Source organism: Suncus etruscus, chromosome 10, assembly GCF_024139225.1.
Source record: "Suncus etruscus isolate mSunEtr1 chromosome 10, mSunEtr1.pri.cur, whole genome shotgun sequence".
Lineage (NCBI taxonomy): Eukaryota > Metazoa > Chordata > Mammalia > Eulipotyphla > Soricidae > Suncus > Suncus etruscus.
In genome coordinates this window covers 56,754,007-56,781,172 of record NC_064857.1, presented here as the reverse complement: position 1 = coordinate 56,781,172, position 27,166 = coordinate 56,754,007, and the positions used below count along the sequence as shown (strand labels likewise).

General features: G+C 54.4%; 3 protein-coding genes across 3 annotated transcripts in view; 1 reads left to right on the top strand and 2 right to left on the bottom strand.

Annotated features, from left to right (window-relative positions):
• Positions 1-210: 210 nt before the first annotated feature.
• Positions 211-6,638, bottom strand: PTGR3 (prostaglandin reductase 3). Its single transcript, XM_049781770.1, has 2 exons — positions 6,350-6,638; positions 211-1,378 (listed from the first exon to the last, which is right to left on the bottom strand). The coding sequence occupies exons 1-2, from the start codon at positions 6,556-6,558 to the stop codon at positions 454-456; spliced, it is 1,134 nt and encodes a 377-aa protein (XP_049637727.1). The 5' UTR covers positions 6,559-6,638; the 3' UTR covers positions 211-453.
• A 1,139-nt stretch (positions 6,639-7,777) lies between these two features.
• LOC126020201 (uncharacterized) lies at positions 7,778-9,636 on the bottom strand. Its single transcript, XM_049781661.1, has 3 exons — positions 9,225-9,636; positions 8,807-9,142; positions 7,778-8,039 (listed from the first exon to the last, which is right to left on the bottom strand). Exons 1-3 carry the CDS (start codon positions 9,634-9,636, stop codon positions 7,894-7,896), a joined length of 894 nt encoding a protein of 297 aa, XP_049637618.1. The 3' UTR covers positions 7,778-7,893.
• The window catches only part of TSHZ1 (teashirt zinc finger homeobox 1), a 64,802-nt gene continuing 47,000 nt past the window's right edge, over positions 9,365-27,166 (top strand). Inside the window, exon 1 of the mRNA XM_049781746.1 lies at positions 9,365-9,674. Coding sequence (XP_049637703.1) covers positions 9,635-9,674 — 40 coding nt within the window. The 5' untranslated portion in view covers positions 9,365-9,634. The remainder of the gene's footprint in view (positions 9,675-27,166) is intronic.

Here is a 27,166-nt window from a genome sequence, read left to right as displayed (position 1 = left end):
TCAGAGCCCAGCGGCCATTCTATCTCACAGGAGGACAAACTCTCCTAAGGCAAAAACTTCCGGAACTATTTTTAAGCCCCATTTTAAAATCTCATCAAGGGAAGGTCATGCTGCTTCCATCAATTCTTGCATCAGGAATTCATCTGGTTCCCTGGAACAATAAACTCTGGAGTGAGCCTGCTCGTGTCTAAGGAACTGGATGGAAAGGTCTTACCTCGTAGCCAGCAGGAAGAGTTTTATTTGAAACTTTTTTTTTTTTTTTTGCCAAGAAAGCGGAACACACCAGGGAAGAAAAGGGAAGAAAGGAAAAAGGGGAAAACCTACTCAACAACTCCTTTCCTTTCACTTTAAGACATAGTGCAACCGTTACCAACTAAAAAGACATTCATTTGAGGAATTTCAAGGCACCCGTGCTTGCTTTCGGGCTGTTTTGATTGATGTCACTGTTGGATTTTATAGCTTGCTACTGACACAGGGAGGTAATTCCACTACAATTTTCCCCGTGTTTTTCCCCTTGTACATATAATCGACGGCCCGGAAGACAGACTCCAGACCCCTGAATCTGCCCTCCGGGTCCTTGTCTCCCAGGTCCACCTGGCAGACCAGGTTCCCCTGGGTACACAGCTGGAGCAAGTGGTCCACGGCCTCCCGGTGGCGGGACAGGTAGTGGTTCAAGAAGAAGCCCTGCACGCCGGCTGACTTCCGCAGCAGCTTGGCTGGTAAGGCACCCGCGTTCACGGGGGCCAAGCCCAAGGGGCTCTGGTAGCCAGAGATGAAGCCGATCACCAGCAGTCGCCCCCGGGGTGCCAAGGCGTCCACGGCTACATCGAACATGGCCCCACCCACGGACTCATAGACCACATCCACACCAGCCGGGTACTCGCGCTTCAGCACATCGCCGACTGTTTCGGCCCGGTGGTTGATGGGCCGGTCACAGCCCAGAGTTTTCAAGAAGGCACATTTGTCCTTCGAAGAGCAGGTCCCGATGACATGGCACTTGGCCCTCTTGGCGAGCTGCACGGCAAACTGGCCAGTGCCACCTGCAGCCGCGGTCACTAGGACTGTCTGGCCTTCAGCCAGCTGCCCCAGCTCCTGCAGGCTGATGTAGGCTGTGGCACCACTCACCAGCAGGGTGAGAAACTCAGGCCTCACGTCGGGCACTGGGATGGCAGTACTGGCAGGCACCACCGTGTACTCTGCAAAGGCCCCCGGGCTCAGGTAGGCCACTGACTGGCCAACTGCAAAACTGGCACTGGCTGAGAGGCCCAGAGCCACCACCTCACCCAGGCCTTCAAAACCTATGTCAAAGGGAGGCTGGACAGAAGGGTCATAGCGGCCGGCAGAATAGTTGATGTCAGAGGCGTTCACTCCAACAAATCTAGACGGAAACAAAGACAGAAAGAGGTTTGATCTTTCAGAACCTTACCCCTCCCCTTGAGACCAAGCCCCCCCGTTCCCCCCAGTTCCCCGTGTCCCAAGATTCAAGTAGCCAGACACCTCAGACAGACTACAGTAGAAAAATTAGTCCTGGATATGCAGTTGTAAAAAAACAAACTATTATGCTCTGATAATATGCAATCTAAGTTTCAGTCTGTTTTTCACTTTCCCGAGTTTGGGAAGCTTTTTCCCAGGACCTGAAATACCACGTTATTTTCTCCTCTTCTTTCCAAAGGAGAAATCAACAACAACCAACAAAAGCAGCCGGGATCCCGCCCCCCTCCTGCAGCCCCCCTTCCCCCAACACACACTTTGCTGGAGTCATGAGTTGAGAATTAATTGGCCTCTTAATGAAGATGTTCAAAAACATCAGTGGGATAAAATATATTCCAAGAGTCGACTGGTATTGATTCTGGCACCAATTTAACACTTCAGATAATAATAGTAATGACAATGATAATAGTCGAGATGAATGTCCTGAGCAGGGTCGCTGCTGGTTTCCCACCACTGAGACTCGCAGCCAGTCCCCTTGGTGAAGTCACGGTGACCAGTGTGCAAATATGCATCTTGATTAATTGAACAAAAATGGTCTCGTAAGGGGAGAGCGAGTTTTATGGCCCGGCAGAACATTCCCCAGGCCTTGGCAGATGAAAAGGGAACCAAGTCGTCACTGAATTTTCCCCCCAACAAGAAGCAGAGACACAACTTGATGAAAACCAGCTGAGGCCGTCCATGTTGGTATCCAGAGTCGAGTTAATTGCGAGGCCAGTATTTGGTACCAGCTTTTTTCATTTGGGATCCCTCATCACAAAATATACATAAGTGCCCAAGGACTGCTGCCGCTGCCACCGCCATTGGTCTGCTCAGACTGAGGGGAGGTGGCCAGCACAGGGCAGGGAGGCCATGACCGCGTCATTCTCACCTGCCACGGCCCTGGAGATGGGGGTCTGTGTGCCAAGACAGGAGAGAAGCTGGGGAGTGGGTTGCCCTAGAGAACTGACTTTAAGGGAATAATCAAGTGGAGAGGCCCTGAATTGGGTGGCTGGTACCAATCTGAGGAGGTGCCATGGTCCTCCAGGGACCTTCCCTGGAGGTTGAGCTGGCCACTCTGCATGCTCAGGGTACAGCAAACAGTGTCCTTCAGCCCAGGCCCATATGTGCACAGCCACAGGGGCCCAGTCAGCGCCCTTGATGGCAGTGCCACTGCAAAGTGCCTGAGTGATTTCTGTGGGTGTCTCCATCCCTGAAGGCTGAATAAGACAGTGGTCTCCCCCAATCTGCCAGGCAGGGGGTGCCTCCCCCCATGCCTGTCCAGGCCTTGTGCTGGGGCCTGTAGACAGGCTACACTGTGAGGGAAGCTGACCCTGAGATGGGAGCCACCAGACCCCCTCAACCTCAATCTCAGGGCTCCCTGGTTTAGGCTCAGAGTAAACCCTCACATGGGCACCTCCTGCTCCCCCACCTCCATGGTCGACTGCAGCCCCCCCCCCCCCGGTGGTGTCTGGCCCCTGGTGTCCTCCCTCCACCCCACTCGGAACAGAGCATCCGTGTCCTGGCATTTGGAGAGGGAGCCAGAGAAGCAGCCCTTGCTGGGCCAGGAGAGAGCAGAGAGCGGGGAGGGTAGACCAGGGAGGCCCCAGGCCATGCATGAGGCAGGCCAGGGGCGGCTGCAGGGGAGCCCTGTGACCCCAAATCAGCACCGGGGCACTGTGGTGCCAAAGGCCCGTGCACCCCGCGGAACGCAGACGAGGGTGGTGGAAGGCCCGGCCTGCTCACCAGGTCTGCTCCGGTCCCGTTGCCCTGAAATGCGACGGGATCCTGCTGCCAAGTCCAATGCACCGACCCAGGGTTTGGCGAGAATCCGGGCAGGGGGTTCGGGCCTGGGTAGGCCTAGCACCGGGGGAGCGCGGGCGCACATCGCCCGCTCCACGTCCCACTTTCAGCAGCCCCCGGCCGCCTCTCAAGCGCCCCTGTGGTCCTCGACATCCCACTGGAGTCTCCAGGCCGGGCCGCTGCGGGCTCCGCCTTTCCCGGCGCCCCCAGTCAGGGCTGAGGGTCCGCCCGATGCGCCTCCACCGGCCTTAACTGGGCCTGGTAAGAGGCGCGGGAGCCGGGGGCTCCTTTGCCGGGGGACCAAGTTCAAGGCAGCCAGGAGGGCGAGGGAGGGCACGCACCCCCTTTCCTAAACTAAAAGCTGGTACTTTCTGGGGTGCAGGGACGGCTTTGCCACGGGCTCCCGCTCCTAGGACTCGGTCCCCGGAGCGCCAGAGAGCCCAGGCGGCCAGGGCCTCCCCAACAAGCATCCCGCAGCCTTTGCACTTTGAAAAGTGCGGGTCCCCTCCGGGCGCTTAGCAGGAACTTGAAGAGAAAGGGACCTGCCTCTCTCCAACCGGCGGCGGCAAAGCACCCAAAACTCTTGAACAATAAGAGCCACAGAAAAACAAGAAAAGCAAACTCTGTCCCTGCTATGCTGGGACACAAAACAAGGTCGTTCTTAAAATTGAACAAAAAAAAGGAAGAAAGAAAAGGAAAGGGAAGGAAAGGAATAAAAAGAAAGGGGAAGGAAAGAGAAGGAGAAAAGAAAGGGGAGAGAAGGGAAGGGAAAGGAAGAGAAGGAAAAAAGAAAAGGTTTGGAGAGGAGAGGAAGCTGGGTGCAGCGTCAGCAGAAACTGTTCACTCCCCAGGACAAACCAAACCTTCCTTCAGCGTCACCTCCCTGCCCCCATCCCCTACCAGTCGGCCCAACTCTTAGCTCTGTTACCTTATGCCCAGGCAGAAAATCGTTAGAAATATTTGGAAATAAAATAATGTGTCACCATCTTCAAAAACCGAGGGTCTGTCTCCCTTTCCTCTCTGAGGACTCGGGCACTGGGGTGGCCCAGTTATCCACCACACAGAGAGAGGAAGGGGCAGCTGTGAGAAGGGGCCCAGGAAAGTTCTCACACAGCCACAGCTGACTCCCCAACCAGGGTGAGCCAAGAGGGAGGCTGGGCTGCTCTGCTTTCTGCTTCAGAGAAGGGAGAGTGAGGGAAATCACCCAGCACCTTCGCAAAAAAGGAGGTTTTATTGTGAGACGCACAATCAAAAAGCTATGAAAATTTCATGCAGTTTACACTATTTTGGAAGAGCTGGTCTTGGACGGAAAAGTACCAACCTGGAGTGAATGATAAAGGCGGGATTCTTAAAAGGGAAAAAAAAAATTCGTTCGAAGACCACCCCCACTAATGTGGTTCCCAAGGAGAATGCCCATCTGGGTCTGGCAGCAGACTTTTCAGCAAGAGATAAAGGTTCTGCCGCTCCCCTTTCTCCACCTCCCTCTGCAGAAAACTGCCTCCCCCTCCGATTTCCAGGAGAGGGTAGAGGCCACAAGGTGCATCTGTGATGTTTATTTACTAAAGGGAACCTAACCTAGGCAGGGCTGGAGGAAAGAGGCTGGGATCTGAAAGCTTCCCAAAGTGAGGGGCTCTGACTGCTGGTATCTGGGGGATCCAGGGGGATCCGGTGACAGCAGCCCAGGCAGGAGAGGGGAGGAGCGAGGGAAGAGAAAGGTGCTCCCTGGGGGGTAGACTCTCTGTTTAGGAGATGTCGGGCTCCCTTCCTTTTCCTCTACACACCCCAGGGCTGGCCTGAACCTTGCCCTGGTTTCCCGGTCCCTTCTCCCAGGCCTCTGCCAGCCCTGCCTGTCTTTGCCTGGCGTCTCCACAGTGTGCCTCGAGCCAAGAGAAAACCAGAAAAGCAAAGCTCCCGTCTTAGTCCTCCCTGTGCCCACTTGGGTCTGGAGGTTTCCAGGCGCTTCTCAACTCCAACCAAGCAAGCCCCTGCGGTGGTGCCTGGGGAGCTCGGCAGGGTCTGCAATGCTGGGCACTGGACCCGGCCCTGTGCCTGCACCTGGCAGGAGGTTACAGTCTCTCCCCTTTGCTTCCACCACCACCAGGGCAAACTTTTCAAAGTTCGTCCCAATCTTCCACCTCCTCCTCATCCCACCCTGGAACAGGTTCTGCTGGAATCGGCAGGGCCAGACTACTGGCTATTCCAACTGTCTCACCCAGTTCACGGGCCCTAAGGTGTCCAGGGAAGGCTGGGGCAGGTCAGCAGCACATTCAAGGGCACCACTTAGGATACAGTTACCGCCAGAAACAGGACCCTCGTCCCTCCCATCATCCCGTCTCAAACACGGTCCTCACTGCTTCCTAGGGACCAGGCATGCCTCGGAGTCCCGCTTTGAAGGAGCCTTTAAGCCAGGACACTTTCTTCCAGGACCCCCGAACACCGAACACTGAGGGCTTGGGCAAGAGGCCCCGTCTCCTCTGTGGGTGGCCAGGCGCCGGAGAGGGGTGACCCGGGAAACATGAAGGGGGCTCCTGGGGGTGGCCAGGACCGTCGGGCAACCCTGAGCGTCACTGTCACCCCAGGCTGCCCAGCTGTTCCCACCTCCACCCTAGTCTGCGCGGGGTCACCTGCACGCGCCTCCCCTTGCCCTGAGGGGGGTAGAGGAGTCCAAGGGCCTGAGTAGAGCCTGCCAGGCGCAGCACCCTCCCCAGAGACCCGGGACAGGGTCCTTCGGGCCAGGCGGCTGCCAGTCTGCAGGGACAGGGACAGACAGAGAGAGTCGGGCGGGCCGGACCTCCTTGCTGCAAGGCGCGGGGGAGGGCTGGGGGTCCCCGCAGTCCCCAGATGCGGTGAAGGCAGAGCCGCGCGGGTGCGCCCCTTCGAGGTCCCGTCGGTTTTATTTCGGGCGCGGAGGAGGGAGGGCTGGGGGGGGGGGTAGACAGGGGAGGAGAACCCCCAAATTCAAATCGCCCGGGTGCGGGGGGGATGAGACGTTCGGTGGTGCGAGGAGGTTCCCCCCACTATCCCCCACGGCCCAGGACTGGGGGGTTTGGGGCGAGCGCGCCGAGGTTCGCTTGCTCACCGGTTCCGGACGAGGAGGTCCCCGTCCCCGGGGAGCGGCACCGGACAGTGGCTCCGTAGGGTGACGGCCTCGCGGAAGTCCGGGCTCCGCCGAGTCACCTGCAGCTTCTGCATGGCGCGGGGGATGGCGGAGCCCTGGAAGTCCAGAAAGTGGCGCGCGTACGACAGGTCCACGATGGCCCGAGTCCAGGCGCGCGCCAGCCGCCGCATGGCCCCGCGCTCGGCTCCCGGCCCGGGCCTTTTGGATGCGGGCGTTGCGGGGTCGCGCCTCCGCCCCGGGGCTCCCCACCCCGCCCCACCCCACCGCCGGGCCCCGCGCCCCGCTTCTGGGAGTCTTTGTGTTTGGGTTAGAGTCCGCTCGGCGCGGCGCGCACTGGCCACAGAGCCTCTCCGCCCTCCCGCTTCCTCCCGGCGCCGGATACCCGCTCCGTCTCCGCCCCGGACGCGCCGCGCCGCGCAGGCCGGCGAGGTGGGCGTGCAGGCGGGCGGGCGAGGGGCCCGCGCGTCCGGCCGCCGAGAGCCGCGCGCGGCCCGCCCGGAGCCGCCGGCCGCCTCGTCGCGTCCTTGGAGCGGAGCGGAGCGGAGCTGCGCGTCGCCGGGCGGGCGGGCGGGCGGCCGGCACAGGCGCCTCCCCTTCCTTCCCGTGCGAAGCGCTTCGTTCACTTCCTTGCAAGGTGGGACGAATCAACCCCGAGCGCGGCCCGGCTGGCCCGAGCGAGGGTGGACGGACAGTGGGGACCCCCGGGGCCCCCGAGCGCGCAGCGCGCCCGGCCCGCGCCAAGTTGCAGGAACTCAAGCCATCTCCTGGAAATGGGTCTCGGCCTGTGCGTTTCGCGGCCCGACCCCCCTGCCGACCCCCAGGATGCTCCCGATCAGGCGCTTCTCCGACCCGGGAAGGCGCTTCGTACCGCCAACCCGGAGCCCGATTCCTTGGGAACGACCTGGGGAGGGGGGGAATCCCCGCAGAAACCAGAGACGTGGCAGGGACGTCCTGGGGTGGGTGGGTGGGTTTGGGGAGGACCTGGTCTGGTTACCTCGCTCACTCACTCGCTCGCTCGGGAAAGTTGGGCAACGCCAAGGTGCCTGCTGCCTCCTAGCAAGGGATCAGACTGCTTTGCTCTTCCTGGCCTGGCCCTGGGATTTTGGCACCTTCTCGCCTGGGCTGACCTCGGTGCCTCTTCCACCGAGACACATTTCAGTCATTCAGGGCCGTCACAAACCCTCTTGTTTCCCACTTAGCCCAGCATTACCCAAATGTGGGAGCCCCTCTGGGCCCCTCCCTCCCATGCCAACCACATGGTCCCCCCCCCCACCTCCCTGAACCAAGATGGCAAGAGTGACACAGGTATTTTGATGCCACTGTAGCGCATCCTTCATCTTCACCCTCGGTGGGTAGTTTGTGCCTCTGTGTGTGTGTATGTGTGTGTGTGTGTGTGTGTGTGTGTGTGTGTGTGTGTGTGTGTACACCTGCGTGGGATGGAAGCAAGCTGTAGCGATTCCTAGGTTTTTAGGCTCAGGTTTAAGGACCCTCAGGAACTAGTGTCTTCAGAACTTGGAATGCCCAAGACCCTCGCAGCCCCGGAGAATTTCCAGTCGCCAAGAGTCACTTTTGGTTGTGTCTCTCTGCAACGTGCCATCTTTTATAGGTTCTGCTGTATTGAGATTTCTTTTCTTCTTGTCATATTGTTTAGCTCCAGGAAAAAAAGAAAAGGGAGAGGAGGGAGAGAGCGGGACAGAGAAAGAGAGAAGAGAGAGAGAGAAGAGAGGAGAGAGGAGAGAGGAGAGAGAGAGAGAGAGAGAGAGAGAGAGAGAGAGAGAGAGAGAGAGAGAGAGAGAGAGAGAGAGAGAGAGAGAGAGAGAGAACAAAGCAATTAAAAAGATTGACAGGTATGGTTTGTGTGAGACCTATTTGTAATTGTCAGGGTGACGTTGGCGAGAGGAGGAGTAAGTCGGGCGCCGGGAGCGCGGCTCGATGTGTCTGTCTATCAGTTGAGGCTGTCTGGCTGGGAGCAGAGCGAGCGAACGTGCGTTCTATTCCACCGAAAAGCGGCGAGGGCAGCGCGCATCTCGCTCTCCCAGGAGTTGGGGGGGCCCGTCCACGTTCCTCTCGCGCGCCCTGCGAATGTCCAGCCCTGCTCCTCGCCTCTCCGCAACACACACATACACACAACTCTCCGGGCTTCTTGTTGTTGCCTTTTTTGGGGGGGGGAGGGAGGAGGGGCGCAGGGGGAAGCTGCGCTTTTCTTTTTTGGGGTGTGTGTATGTGTGTCTATTTTTCCAAAAAAAAATTTTTTTTCCCCCTGTGTTGGAAGATCCAGCCGGGCCTCCCTCCCTCCTCCCTTCCCCCTCCCTCCCTCTCTCTCGCTGTGTGTGTGTGTGTCTCTCTCTCTCCCCCCACCTCTCTCCAGCCCAGCCACCCCCCCACCCCCCGAGATCTCCCACCCCATCCATGCGCTACCGGCTCTAGCCTCCTCTCGCATGGGAAGCAGCGGCGAGTGCGGCGGCCGAGCCCCCCGGGGGAGCGCGGGGCAGCCGGCGGCGCCCCGGTTGGGGTGACACTGTTGGATCGGCCTGTTGGGGGAAAAGGTGCCTCGGCGCCCGGTGGCATCGTATCGTATCGCATCGCATCGCCCACCCGGGCGCGGCGGGCGCGCGTGCGGGGGCTTCACCGCTCTGTCTTGTTTGCTTTTCTTCCTCCTAGACCAAGTGCGGGAGGAAAAGCACCGCCTGCCTCGCCCGGCCAGGCCGGCCGGCGCACAATGAGCGAGCTGCGCCCCGCGCACTGAAGCCAGCCCTCGCCGCGAGCGAGAGAGCGAGCGAGCGAGCGAGCGCCGGAGACCCGAGAGAGAGAGAGAGAGAGAGAGAGAGAAAGTTGCGCGCGGAGACGCTCGGCTCGGCTCGGCCGGCTCGGCGGGGTCGGCTCAGCGGCTGGCCTCCCGGGGAAGGAGCGTCCGGAGGCGGCGGCGGCGACATGGGGCGCGGGCCGCGGGCCGTTCCTGCCTGCGCCCGCCGCTGCGCCCGCGGCCCGCGCCGGGGATGACTCTTCGGGGCTCGGCGCCCAGGCCCCGCGCGCTCGGCCCGCAGCAGCCCCGCGGCCGGGACGCGTCGTGAGCAGCGGCGCCCCCCGGGCAGCCGCCGTCCATGCGAGCGGACAACCCCGCAACTCCGCTCCGCGGCGCGCCCGGAGCCCGGAGCCCCGAGCCCCGAGCCCGAGGCCGAAGTTGGGCGCGCCGCGGAGTTGCGCCCGCGCCCCGCCAAGTCCCGGGGCGGCGGCGGCCCGAGCAGCATGCCGAGGAGGAAGCAGCAGGCCCCCCGGCGCTCGGCAGGTAACGCGGTGCGGGGTCGGGCCGGGTGGGACGGGTAGGGCGGGGAAGGCACCGGGGACCCCCGAGGCCCGAGCCCCGCCGCTGCGCTGCCCCTCTGCACCGCGCCCCACCTGGGCCCGGCTCTGTGGCGGCGGCGCGTGCAGTGGCGGAGAAACTTGGCGACGGCGGCGCTCAGGCCGGCCCGAGCGCCCCGAAGGGCCCTGGAGGCCGGCCTGGGGTGGGGGAGGCCCCGGGTGCTGCAGGCGGGCGGGCCAGCCAGCGGCCGCTGCCAAAGTCCCGAGGCCTGTGAACCTGACACTTGGCTAGAAGGTCAGCAGTCGGGGACGCCAGGAATGTGCTTGGAGCGAGATCTCTGCGAAGGAGCTGCTTTGGGTGTTGGGGGCAAGCTGCTTCTGCTCCCCGCAGTCCCCCTCCAACACACGCACGCACAGACACCCCTTCCCGCTTTTCTTTTCTTTTATATTTTATTTTATTTTATTACCTCTGAGATGCCTTTTGATCCAGGGAGCCAAGGCAGCAGCGTTTAGTGCGGAAATCTGATTGCACGGGAGGATAAAAAAAAAAAAAAAAAAAGAAAGAAAGAAAGTTCTTTTTCTCTGGAGGAGGGCCTGGCCCGAGCTGGTTTTCCTGGTTTTCGGTTTTATTAGAGGATTGCCATCCTTGATTTGATGTGTGATTGATCGGCCGTCATCTGCAGCCTTTGATCTATTCATTCCTGATAAACATCAATAAATCACTCACCATGGAAACACACATGCGCCTGACACTTCACAGCCACTATCAGGGCAACTTTACCCCTCCACACACACACACACACACACACACACACACACACACACACACACACACACACACACACACACACACACACCATGCGCTTCCCCCCTCTTCTTCATTTTCATTCCTCTTCCCAAGTTTCCCAGCACACCTCCTGACTTATTTAGCCTGGAACTCTGGCCTGAAGGCAGGCATGAGAAAGGCCCAGTGGCTTCTGTATGTGTGTGTCTGTGGCTTCCCAGGCCACTGGGTCAACCAGTGTGCACATTATTTACAGCTGGACAGCAGAGGCCATCACCACCCCCAATCCCCACATAGAAGCTTTTGGGGGAGACATCTCTTTGAAGAAGGTGTATTTTGTGTTGGGTTAGAACCGTCCCTCTTGGCTTGTGGCAGTACAGAATACACTCTTAATAATTCACGCCTTTCTTCCACCTTGCTTTTCAAGAGGGGAGCAACGTGCTTGGGGCACAGAGGTGCATTTTTGTGCAGGGGTCCTCGATGTGGTCTCACCTCAAGGGCCCCTCACCATTTTAGGCAGGGATGTGGACATGTGTGAAGGAGCCCCTATAATGAGTTCCTGGGTTTCTTTCTCTATCTGCTGACCAACCCAGAGAAAGGCCGGGTGGACACCAGGCCCAGCCAGCCTCCTTGGAGATAGAAGGTTGGTTTGGGGAAGAACTTTGAGGAGAGCTCTGGAAGTGGGAGAGCGGGGTGTAGGCCACGTGGAGCCCAGAAGAAAGATGCTCAGCTAAGATGACACCGTGTTTACATGAGAGAGAGAGAGAGAGAGACAGAGAGAGAGAGAGAGAGAGAGAGAGAGAGAGAGAGAGAGAGAGAGAGAGAGAGAGAGAGAGAGAGAGAGAGAAAGAAGAGGATGTCTTTTCCTTTGAAACCCCGAGGCTTTTCTTTGTAATTTTTGGGGAAGGAGGGCCCGATAAAAAGTTGTTTGCAGGCCTCCTCGTGCACACTGCAGAGCCTGTGGGGGGAAAAGTCGCAGAGGATATTTCTGAGGACAAACAAAATGTCGAGGGAACGAGGTACTGCAACTTTAAATACCACTTTTTTTTTTTAAATAATAAAAGGAAGGTTTGAAAGTTGACAAGGGCATGATGGTGCATGGTAATCCATCCTGGCAGCTCTTACATAAAAACAAGCCGTCAAGCCGACTTTTTTCCAATATTGATTTAATTGTCTGCCTTTTGACAGGCACATATATCATGGGCTTTAATGGTCAATCAAAAGTTGGCAGGCCTGGTGTTTCCATTCTTCCCTCTACACGACATTTGGCATACTTAATCAAAATGCTGCAAAGTGATGGCTATGAGGAGTCATCTGCTGTACAGGAACTCGAGAGGGGAAAAAAACCCTAAAACTCAGAGCCAAAATATATTTTAGTGGAGAGGAAATGGAGACAGTCCATGGGCCAAGTGTCCTGTGTTTTGAAGTGCGATTTCAAAAATAGATTCCATACTCAGAGGTTCTGGGGAAGTTTAATTACAGGGTTTATTATTTCCTCTTGGATTTTAAGCCTGTGGGACTCTGGGCTCATTAAATGAGCCATTGTTTAGGTGTTGTTCCTGCATGCCCCCCAGGAAAAAAAATGAAGGTGGATTCTTACCAAATAATAATAATAATTAAAAAAAAAAGACTGTTCAATTTGCCTGGAATTGCTTCCATGGACCAGACTAACTCACACCTCCTTCATCTCATTGCTGTTTATGTTGGCTCGGGCGCCGGCTGGATCTGTGGAGGTGAGGTGACTCTCGGAGACGGGTCTGCCACCCAGGGGTGCAATTGCAAGGGAGGGACTCTCCTTGAGTCCCTGAGCCCTGGGTGGCCTGCATTGGGCTATGGAGAAGGCCCGGGGTAATCCCACCAGTGGGCCAGCCCCAAACCATCTCCCCCAGTGCCTTCCTTTCCGACAAGCTTCTCCCGGCTCCATCCGTAACTGATGAGTTTTCCTTGAGAATATCTTCGTGTCAAATAATTGATTGTTTGGTAGCCAGGAAGTTGGTGGCTGACAGATGTAAAATAGCAATACTTCATAGTGATGAGAGAGGAAGGGAAAAATGATCTAAATGAAACCTCCTCCGATGGAAAAAAAAAAATCCAGAGCGCCTGCTCAGAGGAAATGGGTCTTCGTAATGAAGCGGCTTCTTAATTATCAAAAAAAGGTAAGGTTGTTTAGCCAGCTTCATTAACAGGCCCCTAATTATCTGTAACCCTGATGGATTTGTGACAGGCGTAACGATTAATGCCGACAAATTCAGTGAGCTGTCAGGTTTGCAGCCCGCTTGATGTAATCACGTTGATATTATACAGTCCCCATCGCCTGTAGTGCAGTATTAACTCAATTTGCTGGTGCAGGTGACAAATGGACTTTGCTACCTGACTAATCATGTCAGAGACAGTGGTGCTTAATGACCTCCGTAATCCTGCCTTTGAACTGTGCAGGAAAGCCCAGACGGAAAAGCAGCCACTCAGCTGTTTGCTATTTCTGTTTTTGCAATTCTCCAACCCCCAATTGCTGGACTTCCTGTGAGGTAGGCAGGCGGCTGGAAGTGGGAGGAAAAGTTTGGGCAGAGCTGCGCTGGCAGGGCCGGGTGGCATCTCTGGGTGCTCACTGCTGGGTCTTCATGTGGCGCTGACATGTTCTTCCTGCGCCCTTCCTGCCATCCCAGATATACCTTCTCGGTGGCAAGGTGGACCCTTGTTGTGCTCTGGCTGGGCGGGAAGGCTGGGACATCCCCCACCTACCCATGGTGAAGGGAGATCCAAGGGCCCACTAGGCAAGCGCCGGTCGCAGACCTCTGTGGTCTGATGGCATCAGTCAGTGCATGGTGGCAGGTCAGGGAAAGTGCTAGAAGCTAAAATGGCACCTGCTTGCGACAGGCAAGGAGCGGGGCCTCCACCCACTCAGGACAGAGCCTGCAGGCCGCTGCTCCTGTGGACAGCTTGGGTGTCCACACTCAGTGTATCCCCACTGCTGTCCCAGCACATGCTGGGACATCCATGGGGACTAGGAGGCCTAGCCCAGCTCCAGGCCTGCTTTTGTTGGTGTCTCATATGAGTGAAAGTGTGAAAAGGTGAGTGTGAAAGGATGAGTGCCTGTGAGCGTAAATATGAAAGTGTGTGTATGTTTGAGTGTGAGTGTAAGAATGAGAGTGTAAGTGTTGTGTACAGGGAGGAGTGTGTGAACAGGAGTGAGTGTATGAGTGGGAATGTGTGTGTGAGTGTGGGTCTGAGCGTGACTATGAGCATATGTGAGTATGAGTGAGTGTGAGTAACTGAGCGCATGTTCTGGGACTGAGTGGTCAGCTCCATTCATTCATTCTTTCATTCATTCATTCTTTGATTCACTCATTCATTCCTCAAGAGCTGTCAACCCCACCTGCTTGTGCCTTCTGAATATTTAAGTTTCATTTTGTTAATTATTATTTATTCGCCAGGGTGATGAAAATAGCGACAGTTTTGAATGAAGACGAAATATCTTTTTTTTTAATTGTAGGCATGTCTTCCTCCCTGCTAGCTGCATCTCTTTAGCATAACTGTTAGCAAACAATGGATAATTTTCTTTCATTGCTTATTATGTTAATATTATGATAATGTATTTAAAAAACATCTAGTTGTGTAGTATACTTCAAAATTACTCTTTAAAAAATGACGGGTCTGGGGCCGGGCGGTGGCGCTGGAGGTAAGGTGCCTGCCTTACCTGCGCTAGCCTAGGAGACGGACCGCGGTTCGATCCCCCGGCGTCCCATATGGTCCCCCAAGCCAGGAGCGACTTCTGAGCGCATAGCCAGGAGTAACCCCTGAGCGTTACCGGGTGTGGCCCAAAAAACCAAAAAAAAAAAAAAAAAAAAAAAATGACGGGTCTGGATTTCCTGTGGGGGTTCTGGGGATGTTTACTACGTGGAAGGATTGGGGGGCGCTGTTCCACTTACATGGAAAGGGGATCAAATTGGGGTGGAATTGGGATTTTGTGTTCACAAAATGGGTCATGGTGCCAGCGTGGCCACCAGCCCTAGACAGCGGACTCTCAGTGGTGGTTTGGAGTCCACAGCCTGTGAGTTCTAACAGGGCCCTCGAGTTAGATCCAGAAGTTTTCTCTGGTACCTGCTCACTGAATCCAGTTGGTGGGTGCCCACATAGGCATCTGGGGACATAACCCACTGGATGGTAGGCTCAGGCCTCCCTCAGAGCCAGGATTGGGTACACCAGGCATGCTCTAGGAAAGCAGGGTTCATTGGGCTGACCCCTACGACTGCCTCAGTCTCTGAGAGTTTGCTCCACTGCAGGCCAACGCCCTAGGCCCAGTGGAGACCAGGCCTTTCCTTCTGCTCTCAATGTCTGCCCTGCCAAGGGCCCCGTCAGGCGGGCGGGCAGGTGGGCAGAATGCAGGCCCTGGTGGGCATCACTCCTGCTGGCCCTAGTGCTAGCTTCCATGGTCTCATGTGCTGCTGAGGCTCCTACACTCTGTGTCTCCGGAATGCTCTGGGCTGTGGGCACTCACCTGTGCCAAGGCCACTTGAATGGGCATTTTCTTGAGGAAGGAGCCTGGGGCTGTGGGCAATTTTCTTTCTTCAAAACGACTTTGTCTCTTCGCCCTGCCTCACTCCCAAGATTTTTGTTTGTTTTTCCCTTTGTCTGGCTTTTATTTTAGAGACTGAAGAAAGCCAGAGAGAGAGATTTAGTTCATCTCTTCCTCCTTCTCCTCCTTATTTTCTGCTATCCAGAAAGAGGGAAGGAATCTGGGTATTTAGAAGGCATCGAAACCTGGCTGCCCATGACGCTGTGCTCAGCCTTTAAGGATAGTCCCAGCTCTTCCCCGCAAGAGGCGTGTGTGTGTTCACCGTGTTGGCTTCCATCTCTTGTTGATGTGGACCAAAACTTGCATCGGTCTGTCCCTGTGTTTCAGGGTGCAGGACACTGCACATGTGAGTGTGTGGAAAGGCCTTGCCTGTCCCACTGATGGTGGCACAAAGAACCTGGGCCTGGTCAGTAAGGAATAGTGACATTTCTCTCTCCTGAGGAAGACGTCACTTGGGCGATTGTTGTGAAAGAAAGACCAGAACAGGAGCATTCAGGCATGCATTGAAAATTTCAAGAGGCATGTGAGCCAGTGGATTTGTTTTTAGTGTTTGCAGTGTGCACGCTCGTGTGTGTGTGTGTGTGTGTGTGTGTGTGTGTGTGTTAGGTGGTATTCTGATTTCCTCCCTTCCTCCTTTCTTCCTTTGATCCCCCCCTCCATTTTTGTAATCAAACTCGCCTACCTGTGTGTCTTAGAAGTGCGAGCTGGTTGAATGTTGAATGGCAAACTGGGCAGATATTGGGGCGGGATTAACTGCTCCCAGAACTCGGGGTTCAGACAAAAGCCAGGACAATTTAGGTAGATTAGAGCCAGGGAAAAAAAATGTGTGCATAGGAAGGGTATTAAAGCTGACAGATGAACAGGACCAGGGACACTTTCTCTGCGGCAGCTGTGACTGCCGCCATAACCGTGACAGGTGTCAATTAAGAATTACTGCCGGCTGGAGTCGTTTTTCCAGCCCAGCTGTCTGCGTGTGAAAGAAATAACACTTTACCCTTGTCACTTTGTTAGTTCTTAGCTATAGCCTCAAAATGAGTGTTGGTGCGCTAATCGATAACTAGTGTATTAGCAATTTTGCACATTGATTTATGGCGGGGAGCGGCTCCTCCCGTCCAGTTATTAGCTGCTGATTAAATGTGCCTATGCCCGGCTCAGGGTGGATATATGCTCCCACAGAGGCCCGCTCTAGAACAATCTTCCACGAGCCTCTGGTTGAAAACACGTTCATCATTGTAGGTCGTTAACAAGACAAGACCCACTTAGCCAAGGGCAGGAACCGCACCTGGACGGGTGAGGAGGGGGGCTGCACGGGTTGCCTGTCCCTGTCCCAGATGCCACCCCCCGTCCCCTGGAGACCATGTCTCTAGCTAGGGGCTGCGTCTTGCCGAACAGCCCCCAGGGATGAGCCAGGCCAGGAGGCCAGCTGCCCACACCAGCCCCTTGTGTGCCCAGCCCGGGAATCAAGACATTTTCAGGACTCTCTGGGGGGTGTCCTGGGAGCCCCCCAGGCCCTCCCACATCTGATGCCAGAGGGCTCATGGCTGGCCCTGCAGATATTGGTATTTATTTTTAAAATTTTTTGGAGACAGGATTAGTGACGATCACAGTTAAAACTCAATCGTGGTGCAGAATATTAAAGAGCCAAGAACTCCAAGATGGGATATATTTGCCAAGAAGGGTTGGGGGGGTATTTATTTGGGAACCCCTTTTGTTGAGATTAGGTTGAAGGAGTTTGACAGTGAGCCAGGCCTTGGTGTGCAGGGAAGGGTGAGCAGAAGGCTGCCGGCTGTTGAGGGGTATGTGGGGGGCTCCTGACATGAGGCCTGTGTCTGCAGGGTTGGGGTGACAGGAGACAGCAGTCAGGAGGCTCCATGTGGCTCAGGCACCGGGCTCCCTGGCTGGCCGAGTGAGAGCAGGTACAATCGGCTCCATCTTTATCACCCGGGTCAGCTCAGGGCTGCCCTAAACCAACCCAGTAAAGCGCCGCTCCATTTTTTTTTTTTTATTTTTTTGCCTGGGGAAGGTATTTATTTATGAAGTTGATAACGTTTTAAAAAAGCAATGAATATAATTTTTGGGATAACAGTTTGCCGCAGCGATAACACTCGCCGCGTGGGAGATGGCCTGGCACGACCATTTGTCCTTGAGCCATTCGACTCCACCATCACTGTCGTGGGGGGAAGAAAAGGTTAAGCTGGAAGTAGCACAGGCCTCTGCTTGTAGAAAAACAATTCTGGGTGTCCCTTTGCGGTCTTGGGCATTTCCACCTAGCCTTGGATTTAAAAAAAATAAATAAAAGGAAAATGCTGGAACTCTTTCTTGCAGGTTTTCTTTCGGGGAGGACAGACAGAGCCAAGAAGTAAGGTTGACGTCTGTCGGGGTGCCAGTGCTCTGGCATTGCAGTGGTATTTGATCTGGTTTTCTTCTTCCTAGCTCTTTTCTGATCATGACAGAAATGGGGGTGCTGGCCTGTGTGTATCGGGCGTGGGTGAGCCTGTGCTGCCTGTGATGGTGTTTCTATGCCAGTGGGCTGGTGGTGGTGAGCGGCAGAGGAGCCCAGATGCCCGGAGGCCTAGACATGGTTGTTGCAGGGGCTTGGGGGTACCAGATTTGGGGTTATGTTATGTTCATGCAACTTGCATGGAGATTTCAAATTTCAGGGCTTTGGGGGATAAAGAAATGAGACTTCCCTTTGCGCCCGTAGTTTCCACATCGGCCGTGGGTAGAACAGCCCTGTCTCCCCTTCCCACAGTCTCACATCACTAGAGAAATCAAAGGTTCAGAAAAGGCTCGAACTTGGGCAAACTCAACAAGCTGCTTTCTGAGAAGGAGCAGAACAGGAGGTGCCCACTTAGCATTTTTCATGGCTCTGGCCTGTCCAGGGGGCATTCCTGGAAATACCCACTCGGGGCAGGCCTTGCTTCTCCGAGGTACCTGCTTACACTTTCTGGTTGGAAAATTCCCCACTGGGTTTCTGTTCTGTCCCTCAGTCCTGCCAGGTTCCCATTGTTTGGCTTGAAACCTGCTGAGCAGTCAGGGCCTCACAGCTGGGATGTTCCTAGGCTTCCTCCATCCTGGGAAGGCCTAAAAGCCGCAGCCTCCGCTGGCCTCTCCTCCTCCTCTTCCTTCTCCTCTTTAGGCCTTTGTTCACTTACCTCCCCGCTGCAGCAGGAAGCAGATAGAGATTTAAAAAATTTTTAATATTTTTAAAAAATGAGACAGTTTTTTTCCCCCCAGGCCCATTGTATCTTTCTGAAATTCAGCCTCAACCTGACCAAGAATTTCTCTTTTTGTAAAGAGGGAAACAAAAAAGTCCACTAGAATCAGTGACATGGTTTGAGAGCTTTCCCCTATTTCTATGATCTCAGTCAGACAGAAATCAGGATTTCCTCCTTTGTGGTGGGGAAATGGCCCTGGCCTGTCCAGTTGCTCCCATGCCTGCTAGCCAGAGTGCCCGCCTGTACCCCACCCCTGTCCTGTGGACAGCTTTGCCCATAAGTACGCTGCTTCTGGGCAGTGCCAGGGCTGGGCTAGGGGCAGCCTCTGCTGGCTGCAGCATTGGGAAGGACCTTTCCTGCAGGCTCTTTGCTGGAGAAAAATTAGCATATGGAGAAATATAGGTCAAGTCCTCACCTGCTTAGACAATTCGACTCTCAAGCTGGTCGCCAGGTGGAGAAGGAGAGGGACGTCAGGCCTGAACTGAAGAGACATTCAGACCAGTTGGTTGTTAAAAAAAAATTCCCCTCAGTTTTTTGTAAAAAGTAAAGTGCCTCTTCAGCAGGACCAGCTGATGAAATAAATCCAATCCACAGTGAAGGTCAGTGTACATTCTGACTTAGGAATGTGAACTTTTCAGAAACCTGTATTTATTACATTTGACTATTTTTAAAAGCCAGCTGCAAGATTCATAGCCAGGAGAGGCAGGGACGGATCAACGGGGCACTTTTCCAGGGAGGAAGCCTTCCTCCTCCTCCTCCTCCTCCCCCACCCCACAGGCCTGGCCTGGCACCGTGGTGCCCTCCCAGCCTCACTGGACAGTACAGGCATCCCCGATGGTGGCTTAGCAATAGATATTTATTGTGTGTGCAGGCCGTGTCCTAGCGGAGGGACCGACTATTATTAATGCAGTAAACTGTAATACTTGGTAAGAAACGCACTGCTTCAGGTCTTAGCTGTGTGCAAATAACAGTAAAGCATGTCTGGTTTGTTTGTTTGTTTATTTATTTATCCCCCACCCCTGCTAAGCTTTATGGTTATCTGGGAAGGTATTGGTGTGGAGAAAAGCCAAATATGGACAAATGATGTGACCATAAACCATCCCTGTGTATTTCTATGCAATGCAGAACCTTCTTTAAATTGCCCCTGAACTGGAGCGTGTGCGTGTGTGCGTGTTTGTGTGTGTGTGTGCACATGTAATAGCTCAACAAATGCATGTGGGCTCGGTGGTATTAAAACACCATCCTGAAAGGGCAGGTGGATGGGAGAGTGCAGAGACAGTGGACTATGTGACTTCTAAATCAGCGGAGGTGTTGGGATGGGCCTGTGCTCTGGGGATTGGCTGGGAGGGCCTTTCTCATGGCCAAGGTGCTCTCCCACCAGGCATGGAGGGAGCCTTTGGGGGGCTGTGTTAATACTGGCTGGAGGAGATTTTAACTGCGCTTGTGTCCAAGGCTCAGAGCATCCTGGGAGGTGGTTTAGTCTAAGTCCCCCCCGCCAAAGTTTTCTTCCCCATGTCACCTGGCGCCGGAGGTGCTGTTGGGTCGCCAAAGTAGGATCAGACATCAGGACTCAGGGAGAGTCAGGGTCGAGAAAGTGCCCACTGCAATAGGCTGTGTCAGGCCTGACCTGGAGGCCTGCTTCATGCCAGTCTCTTTGGGAGATGTGGGTTACACAGGGTCCAGCATCATCCCCGCACACCTCTTTCTTAGCTGAGTCCTACAAACAGTTTTTTGGGGGGAGGATGAGCTGGTTTTCTGGCCTGGGTTTGAGTGAGGACAGGTGGGTCCCTCGTCCCCTTGCAACCAGCCAAGTAGGTGCTGGTATGGTAGTTTCACCTGTAAACCCGGAGCTCAGCACCGGGCCCCCACCCCAACCTCCTTACCATCATCATCCTCCTCCTCATTATTATTTTTAATGGAAACAAATTTGAATCCAGTAGGCACCATGTGCATGGTAACCGAATCCCCAGGCACCCCAGCAATTTTCTGAAAACAGGAGTTTGTTGTGGTGTTTGGCTAAATTTCTGGGAGTAGTTGGCTGAAGGCATTAGACTCGGGGGACACTGGCGAGTTCCCTGAGGGTTACTGCAAATTAATCACCCCGTGAGCTAATTTTGTTTATAGACAGATTTGGAAAGGAGACGGCTGCCTGGGGGGGCCTTCTCACGGCCGCTGGGGAGGTAGCACCTGCCCCTCTTGGGGCTTGTTCCCCTGGCCGGGCTAGGGTGCTGCATGGGAGGGAGGCCCTCCTTTGGGATGTCTGGGGTGCAGGGGCAGCGGGGGTCACCGCAGTCCTGGGTGGTCTGGCTAGAGCAAGAGGCACTGCCGGCTTCTGGAGATGCGGGGTGGCATGGATGAAGACTCCTCGGCCTGTTTCTATAGCAATTGCTTCTTAAAAATAATTTAGTGGTGTAATAGCAGGCTGGAGATAGGCTTGTGCGGATGCCGGCAGGGATGAGCCCTGTGCTCGCGGTGGTGCTTAACACATGCACCCTTTGAAAGGAGAAGAATCACATCTTTGTGCTGGTGTGCCAGGCTGGTTCCGAGGTCTTGGGTGGGTGGCAGAGAAGGGAACCGAGAGGCCAGGTCGCCCTTGGCTTGGAGGACGAGGTAACCCTTCAGGACTGTGCTGTGCTGTGGTCCTTGCAGGCCTGTATTTTTTTCCCCAGGCCCTGGAACTGCAAGCACATATGGTGCCCTTGGAGGCGAGGGACAGGGAGGCCGGGAGAAGGGTGTCTTTTTTTTTTTTTAAATGCAAACTCCTTATAAAAGGGGAAAAAGCCCCACCCCTCTTCCCTGGCCCCTTTTCCCTCCCTGGGCTTGCAGCAGGCTTGTCTGTGCTGGGAAGCTGGACTGAAATGAGTTCTAATCAATCTTCCCCCGCAGGAGTGGGTATCGGAAGGCCAGTACCCTGTGACTACACACGCCCCTTTTATGGAGTGTTGGTACTAATAAAGGGGAGCTTATTACCCAGGCAGAGACTGGGGCTGGCTGAGGTCAGCTTCGAGTGATAGTAATCGTTCATTGTTAATGATACTTTTTCCAGAGCATTCTAAGGGATTCTCAGCAGAGTGCAAATCATTTGGGGTCATTCATAGTTCATGTACCCACAGATGGCAAAGGTTTTGAAAGACTTCGGTTGAAACTTGTAAAAAAAAAAAAAGAAAGAAAGAAAGAGAGAGAGAGAGAGAGAGCAAGAGGGAGAGAGCAAGAGAGCCTTACTTTTTTTTTTTTTTTCAGGAATGGAAAATACCCCCCAAAAACAAAAACAGATTTTTTTTTTCTTGCTGGAACGTTTTCATGTTCTTTCAACCTAATCGATGTTTTACACACTGCGGTGCTTGTGCATTATTAAGAGAGACATAAATTTATGTTTTATGACGTCTGTCCACTTTAATTATTAGCTTTGATGTCCACTGCCGACTGCAGAGAGCTTAGCGGGATTTCTCTCTCTTCTTGGGTTTCTGGTCGTGAAGTCTGGCGAGTGGGTTGCTCACCTTCAGGATTATTTTATAAATCCCTTTCTGATGAGCGGAAGTGTCAAATCAAGGACAGGTCGTAAAGTAAAAGTATAAACCTTTTAAAGAGGGACCTTGGTCATATATAAACATTCCGCACACTATCTGAATTTTTTATGGGCTCAAGAAAAATTATATTTCAGCAGGAGGAGGAAGGGAGAGGTTTAAACGCCAGCTCGTGTGTTTTCCTCTCAGATTTTCCTCCTGTTCAGTCAGGGAGGACTTGAAACCTGGGGGAATCCAGGTGCTCAGGTGGAAACTTGAGGGGCCGCTTTGGGCCGCTGAGATTATATTTTTTAATGTTCACATCCCCAGATCCGTGTCCTTCTCTGTCCAGGGAAGGTTCCGGTCCTGAGAGGCACCAGGAGGACCGGGACCACCTAGTAGCACCCACAGCAGAAGCCGGCAGCTGTCGGCAAAATAACAGCTGTCCCTGGACCACAACGAAACTAAAAAACGCCACAATTTAGATTGGGAGGAATCCAGGTGATTTTTTTTTTTCTTTTAACTTATAAAACCGGAAATCAACTTCTGGGCCTTTCTGCCCAGTCACCCTCAGTGAGCGGGAGAAGCTGAGGGCTCAAGGGGTGCTGTGTGTAATGGTGGCACGTCCCAGCAGTGTTCTCCATTCCTGCCCTTAGATCCACCCTGGTCTCTTAGAGAAGCATGTTTTGGAGGGGTGGCTGGTCCCCGTCTCTGGAGTGTCACCGGCTGTCAGTTCTGTCTTGCCGAAACATGTGATTTCCAGGATAACCCTGTTGGGTTTGGAAGTCAGCATTGTCCCCAGGATCTGGCTTTACACTCTAGGCCACGAGTGCCAGGAGCAGATGCTCTTGAAGGCCCAGGCCCGTGGCATGTGGAGACACTCAGAGTATCCTCCTGTCTGGGACCTGTGGTGTCCTAGTGAGGAAAGGTAGAAGCTTGCAGTTGGGTGCCCCCTCTCCTTGTCTGTCTCCCAGGAACTGGCACTCTTTGAGTGCTATTCTGGAACCTTCCACACCTTCCCGCCACTGGCCCTCATGAGTGCTTTCCTCGATGCATCTCATTTTTTTCGGAAGGTGCCTCACAGGCCTGTCTACTTAGCTCTGGATCGAAGTCATGGGTCTCGGTTACAAGTTCGAGTGTGATTGATAATTGATTAATGTAGCTTTTACTGATCAGATGCGTGATTTGACATTACAGAGTTAATTTATGGGAAGCATAAGCTGTTGTTCAGTCTGTATCTCAACTTCCTTCCTTCCTTCCTTCTTCCTTCCTTCCTTCCTTCCTTCCTTCCTTCCTTCCTTCCTTCCTTCCTTCCTTCCTTCCTTCCTTCCTTCCTTCCTTCCTTCCTTCATTTTTTCTCTTTTTCTTTCTTTCCCTTTCTCTAATTTTTCTTTCTCAACTCCATTTTCTTTCTTTCTCAACTTTCTCAACTATTTCTTTTTTCTTATTTTCTTTCTCAACTCCTTTCTTTCTTTCTTTCTTTCTTTCTTTCTTTTTCTTTCTTTCTTTTATTCTTTCCTTTCTTTCTTTCTTCTTTCTTTCTTTCTTTCTTCTTTCTTTCTTTCTTTCTTTCTCTTTCTTTCTTTCTTTCTTTCTTTCTTTCTTTCTTCTTTCTTTCCTTTCCTTTCTTCTTCCTTCCTTCCTTCGCCTTCCTTCCTTCCTTCCTTCCCTTCCTTCCTTCCTTTCCTTCCTTCTTTCTTTCAACTTACTCAACCCTCCCTCCCTCCCTCCCTCCCTCCCTCCCTCCCTCCCTCCTCCCTCCCTCCCTCCCTCCCTCCCTCCCTCCCTTCCTTCCTTCCTTCCTTCCTTCCTTCCTTCCTTCCTTCCTTCCTTCCTTCCTTCCTTCTTTCTCCTTGTGGTTGTTTTCAAACCTTGAGTCTATCTTTCACTTCTGTAGAAATAAACAACAACAAAAATTCCAAGTGCGGGCCAGAGAGTCACTGGGTGCCCAAAGTAGATTTTCTTTTCAAGGGGCCCATTCATCAAGGGCCCTCCCAGCTGCACTGTCAGCGGGGGACAGAATGACACGTGTCATTTATCAAAGGGCCCGGCTGGGCCTTGGGAAAGGCGGCCACAAAGCCTGGGAGAGTTCATTCCACTGTTGCCTCCTACCCTCGCTAGCGCCTTGCCAGGAAAGCTGGGGCCCTTTCTGTCTCTTGGTCTTCCTGTAAGTCACTCGCACAGTTAACCCTCTGTGGAACTCGGCCCCAGGCCCGCCCCTTCCCACCATTCATGTTTCCCTCTCTTGCCTGAGCTGGCCCAGCCTTTGCCCTGAAACTATGCACTGCTCCTGCCCCATCTGGGGGCTTCTGGTGGACTCACAGTGTCACCGTTATGCCTCAGGGTCTTTCTTCTTCTTTGACTTTGGGGCCATACCTAGGGGTGCTTGGGAGCTGCTCCTGGTGCACTGCTCAGCTTTTATGGCCAGGGAACATAGGGGGAGACCAGGTGTGCCGGACTCCTGTGTTCAAACCATTGCAGCCTTCCTCAGTCACCTAAGGTTGTTCTTATTATTATCATTATTTGTTTGTTTCTTGGGCTACACCTGGCAGCGCTCATGGTTTACTCCTGGCTCTGTGCTCAGGAATCATTCCTGTCAGGCTTGGGGGACCTATGGGATGCCAGGGATCAAACCCAGGTCGCCTATGGAAGGCAAATGCTCTACCCACTGTGATATCGGTCCAGCTCTGCATATATTTATTTTATATTTTTTGAGGAGGAGAAAGAGAGGAATTTCTTATTATTTATTTGTTTTATCTGCATGTCCCAGAAAACAACCTCAAAGTGGAAGAAATAATCAGAGACGTATAGGGGGTTAAAATAGAAAACCTTTCAGCCTGAAGACCACTCCCTCTCCCCCCCACCTCCCCCCTCTGGGAAGACATTGGAGCTTCTACTTGGGGAAGGTTCTGGGTGTCCGGCCCACCCCTCAGCTCTGCCCTCCCCAGGGCCCTGTGCTTGGGGTGATTTATGGCTTCAGAGACCATTTTAAGAGATAGCTGAGCAGTCTGTTGCCTCAGCCAGGAACTTTCCAGAAAGAAGTCCTATAAATTAGCCCCCGCGCGGACTGGCTGCTTCCTAGGCAAGCCGGGCCTTTCATTCGTCTGCATCAGGCTCATTTATTCGTGCGGCCAGATGTGAGCTGACAGCCATCACTCGCGAGGTCGGAAAACAGTCACGTCCTGCGTTCTGCAGGATCCCGGCAACATTATGGAAGATGGATGTATCTTTAAAGCAAAGATTGATTGTGGATATCGGAGTTATGGTGCCATTTGTCATGGTGAATATTATTTAGACTTGGGTTGTACAAGGCTGGAACTTGAGACCCTGCTGGGGAGGGGTGCAGGGGATGGGCCCGTGATCTTTAACGGATGGAGGCATTTTTCCAGAGTTCCCCTCATGGGGGCTCATCTGCTTCTGCTTCCCCACTGGAAACGGGCTCTTGACTTGGAAGGGACAGCGCCCCCACAAGTCCCTGGGGCCCTGTGGTGCAGACCTCTCCCTGCCAGAAGCAGATGACCTACCTAGAAGATGGATGCTGCCCAAATCCCTTTTTTCCTGGGACTATTGGGTGCACATGGAGGTTCCCTCCAAGTGGTACTGGCCTCCTACTTCAGGCAGATCAGGAAGCCCTGGTCTGGCCCCTCCTAGATAATGATGAGTGCAGCCTCATTTGATGATACTTTTGGTCCTTCTCTGCCTGTCAGCTCCAGGGCAGCAGGTGCTTGGGGGCTCAATGGCAGAAAGCTGCACTTATCCCCAGGCTGAACATTGGTCTCCAGGCTCTGGGGACAGGCATTAGGTAGTCTGGGATCTGGGGGAGCTGAGACCTAGAGTCCTGACCCCTGACACAGGCTGACGCTCTTCCAGGACCCCTGGGCTGGCTGTGTGTGTCTGAGGGCTGGGCTGAGGGTCTGCACAAAGCATCCTTACCCAGAAGCCAGACCCACTTCCTCTGGGCGGGGTGGGTTGCCCCAGGGTCCTGCCAGTCACCTGTCACATTCTTTTTCATTGTTGGTGTTATTGTTTGGGACACACTGGGCTTACTCCTGGCTCTGTACTCAGGAATCCCTTGGGGGATCCTATGGGATGCTAGGGATCAAACCTGGGCTGGTCTTGTGCAAGGCAAACTTCCTCCCCACTGTGCTATTACTCTAGCCCCAATCTCCTGTGTTCTTCATGCCCCATGTGACTTGATTTCTTCTGGGTCCCGTGATGGGGCATAGGGATTGGCTGCCAGCAGATCCAGGCTGGGAGGATGTGAAATTTTGGGGGCTGATTCTGCCCGGTGCCTGCTACACCTCTTTAGGGTGCCCATGCTGGTTCCCCTGCCCTGCTTTCTCGCATCTCCAGGCCCTGAGAATCATGTCCCTCTACCACCACACAGTCCTTCCTTTTTGCCAGAAGGCCGTGGTCTGAAGGGAATGGTGTCGGAGCCAGTTCATGGGGTCCATCGGACCCTCCTCTCTGCTCTATATGTTCCCCATAGAGGCCAACTCTGGGAGCACAGGGATAGGATTCCCTACCCCCTGCTGTGTGTGGGGCACACCAGGGGGCAGAGACCAGGGCCTGCCCAGCTGCTCTGGGCAAGAGTGCTCTGGGGCCCCTTGAAACAGCAAGGAAATGGAGTCTGAGAGTTCAGTCTGGAAGGGCCACGTCGGAGATCCCAGGAGCTCAGGGCTGGCCCTCGCTGGTTTCTGCTGCTGCTGGTCCCAGCCTTGCCTGCAGCGAGCAGCCCCTTCAGCACCCGGGAGTTTGGTCGGGAAGGTGGAGCTGATCAAACCAGGCCCTGTACCTTGGGAGGCCATTTAACTGGGGCTTATACAGGTCCCCAGTGACCCCTATAGTCCATGGCTCCAGTTCCTGGGTCATGGGTGAGGCTCAGAGGTCGAGTTTCCCACCATCCCCGGGACACTCCTTTTGGGGGACCCCCGGCACTCTGGAGTCAAGTCAGGGGAGCAGGAACAGAGTGAGGGAGCCCCGCTGTCCTCACGGCAAGCCCCAGGAGGTGGCCGCCACACCGCGCGCGTGTTCCCGAGCGCGGCCAACGTGATGAAAACCGTTGTTTTTGCATTTTTCTGGGCGCGTTGGAACGAGCTGATTTATGGCGGTTATTCATCTTAAGGGTCATCCGTCATCGTTTAGTTGCTAGGCGATCACACCCGCAGCTGTTTGCTTTGCATCACGCCGAAAAGTTGTCAGTCACCACCTCAGTGGGCACGAACATTCATGTGCGTCTGTGCCGGGCCGCCCTGAAGGGGACACACATGCCCCATACGCCCCACTTGCATGAAGACACTGGGTTGGATTGACCAAGTAAGCAGCTGTATTGATGAGAGGGGAATTCAGGCATCTGAACTCAGGAGCTGCAGTCCTCAGGGGTCCCCCTACCCCAAGACT

What these genes read in the sequence shown, in the direction of transcription:
- PTGR3 (XM_049781770.1), bottom strand. Translation starts at nt 6,558, where the DNA reads ATGCGGCGGCTGGCGCGCGCCTGGACTCGGGCCATCGTGGACCTGTCG. An exon ending in GACCTCCTCGTCCGGAACCG is followed by an intron (nt 1,379 to 6,349) that starts GTGAGCAAGCGA and finishes GTTTCCGTCTAG; the next exon opens with ATTTGTTGGAGTGAACGCCT.
- LOC126020201 (XM_049781661.1), bottom strand. Translation starts at nt 9,636, where the DNA reads ATGCTGCTCGGGCCGCCGCCGCCCCGGGACTTGGCGGGGCGCGGGCGC. An exon ending in CGAGCCGAGCGTCTCCGCGC is followed by an intron (nt 9,143 to 9,224) that starts GCAACTTTCTCT and finishes GCTCGCGGCGAG; the next exon opens with GGCTGGCTTCAGTGCGCGGG. An exon ending in GCGAGAGGAGGCTAGAGCCG is followed by an intron (nt 8,040 to 8,806) that starts GTAGCGCATGGA and finishes TTTTTCCTGGAG; the next exon opens with CTAAACAATATGACAAGAAG.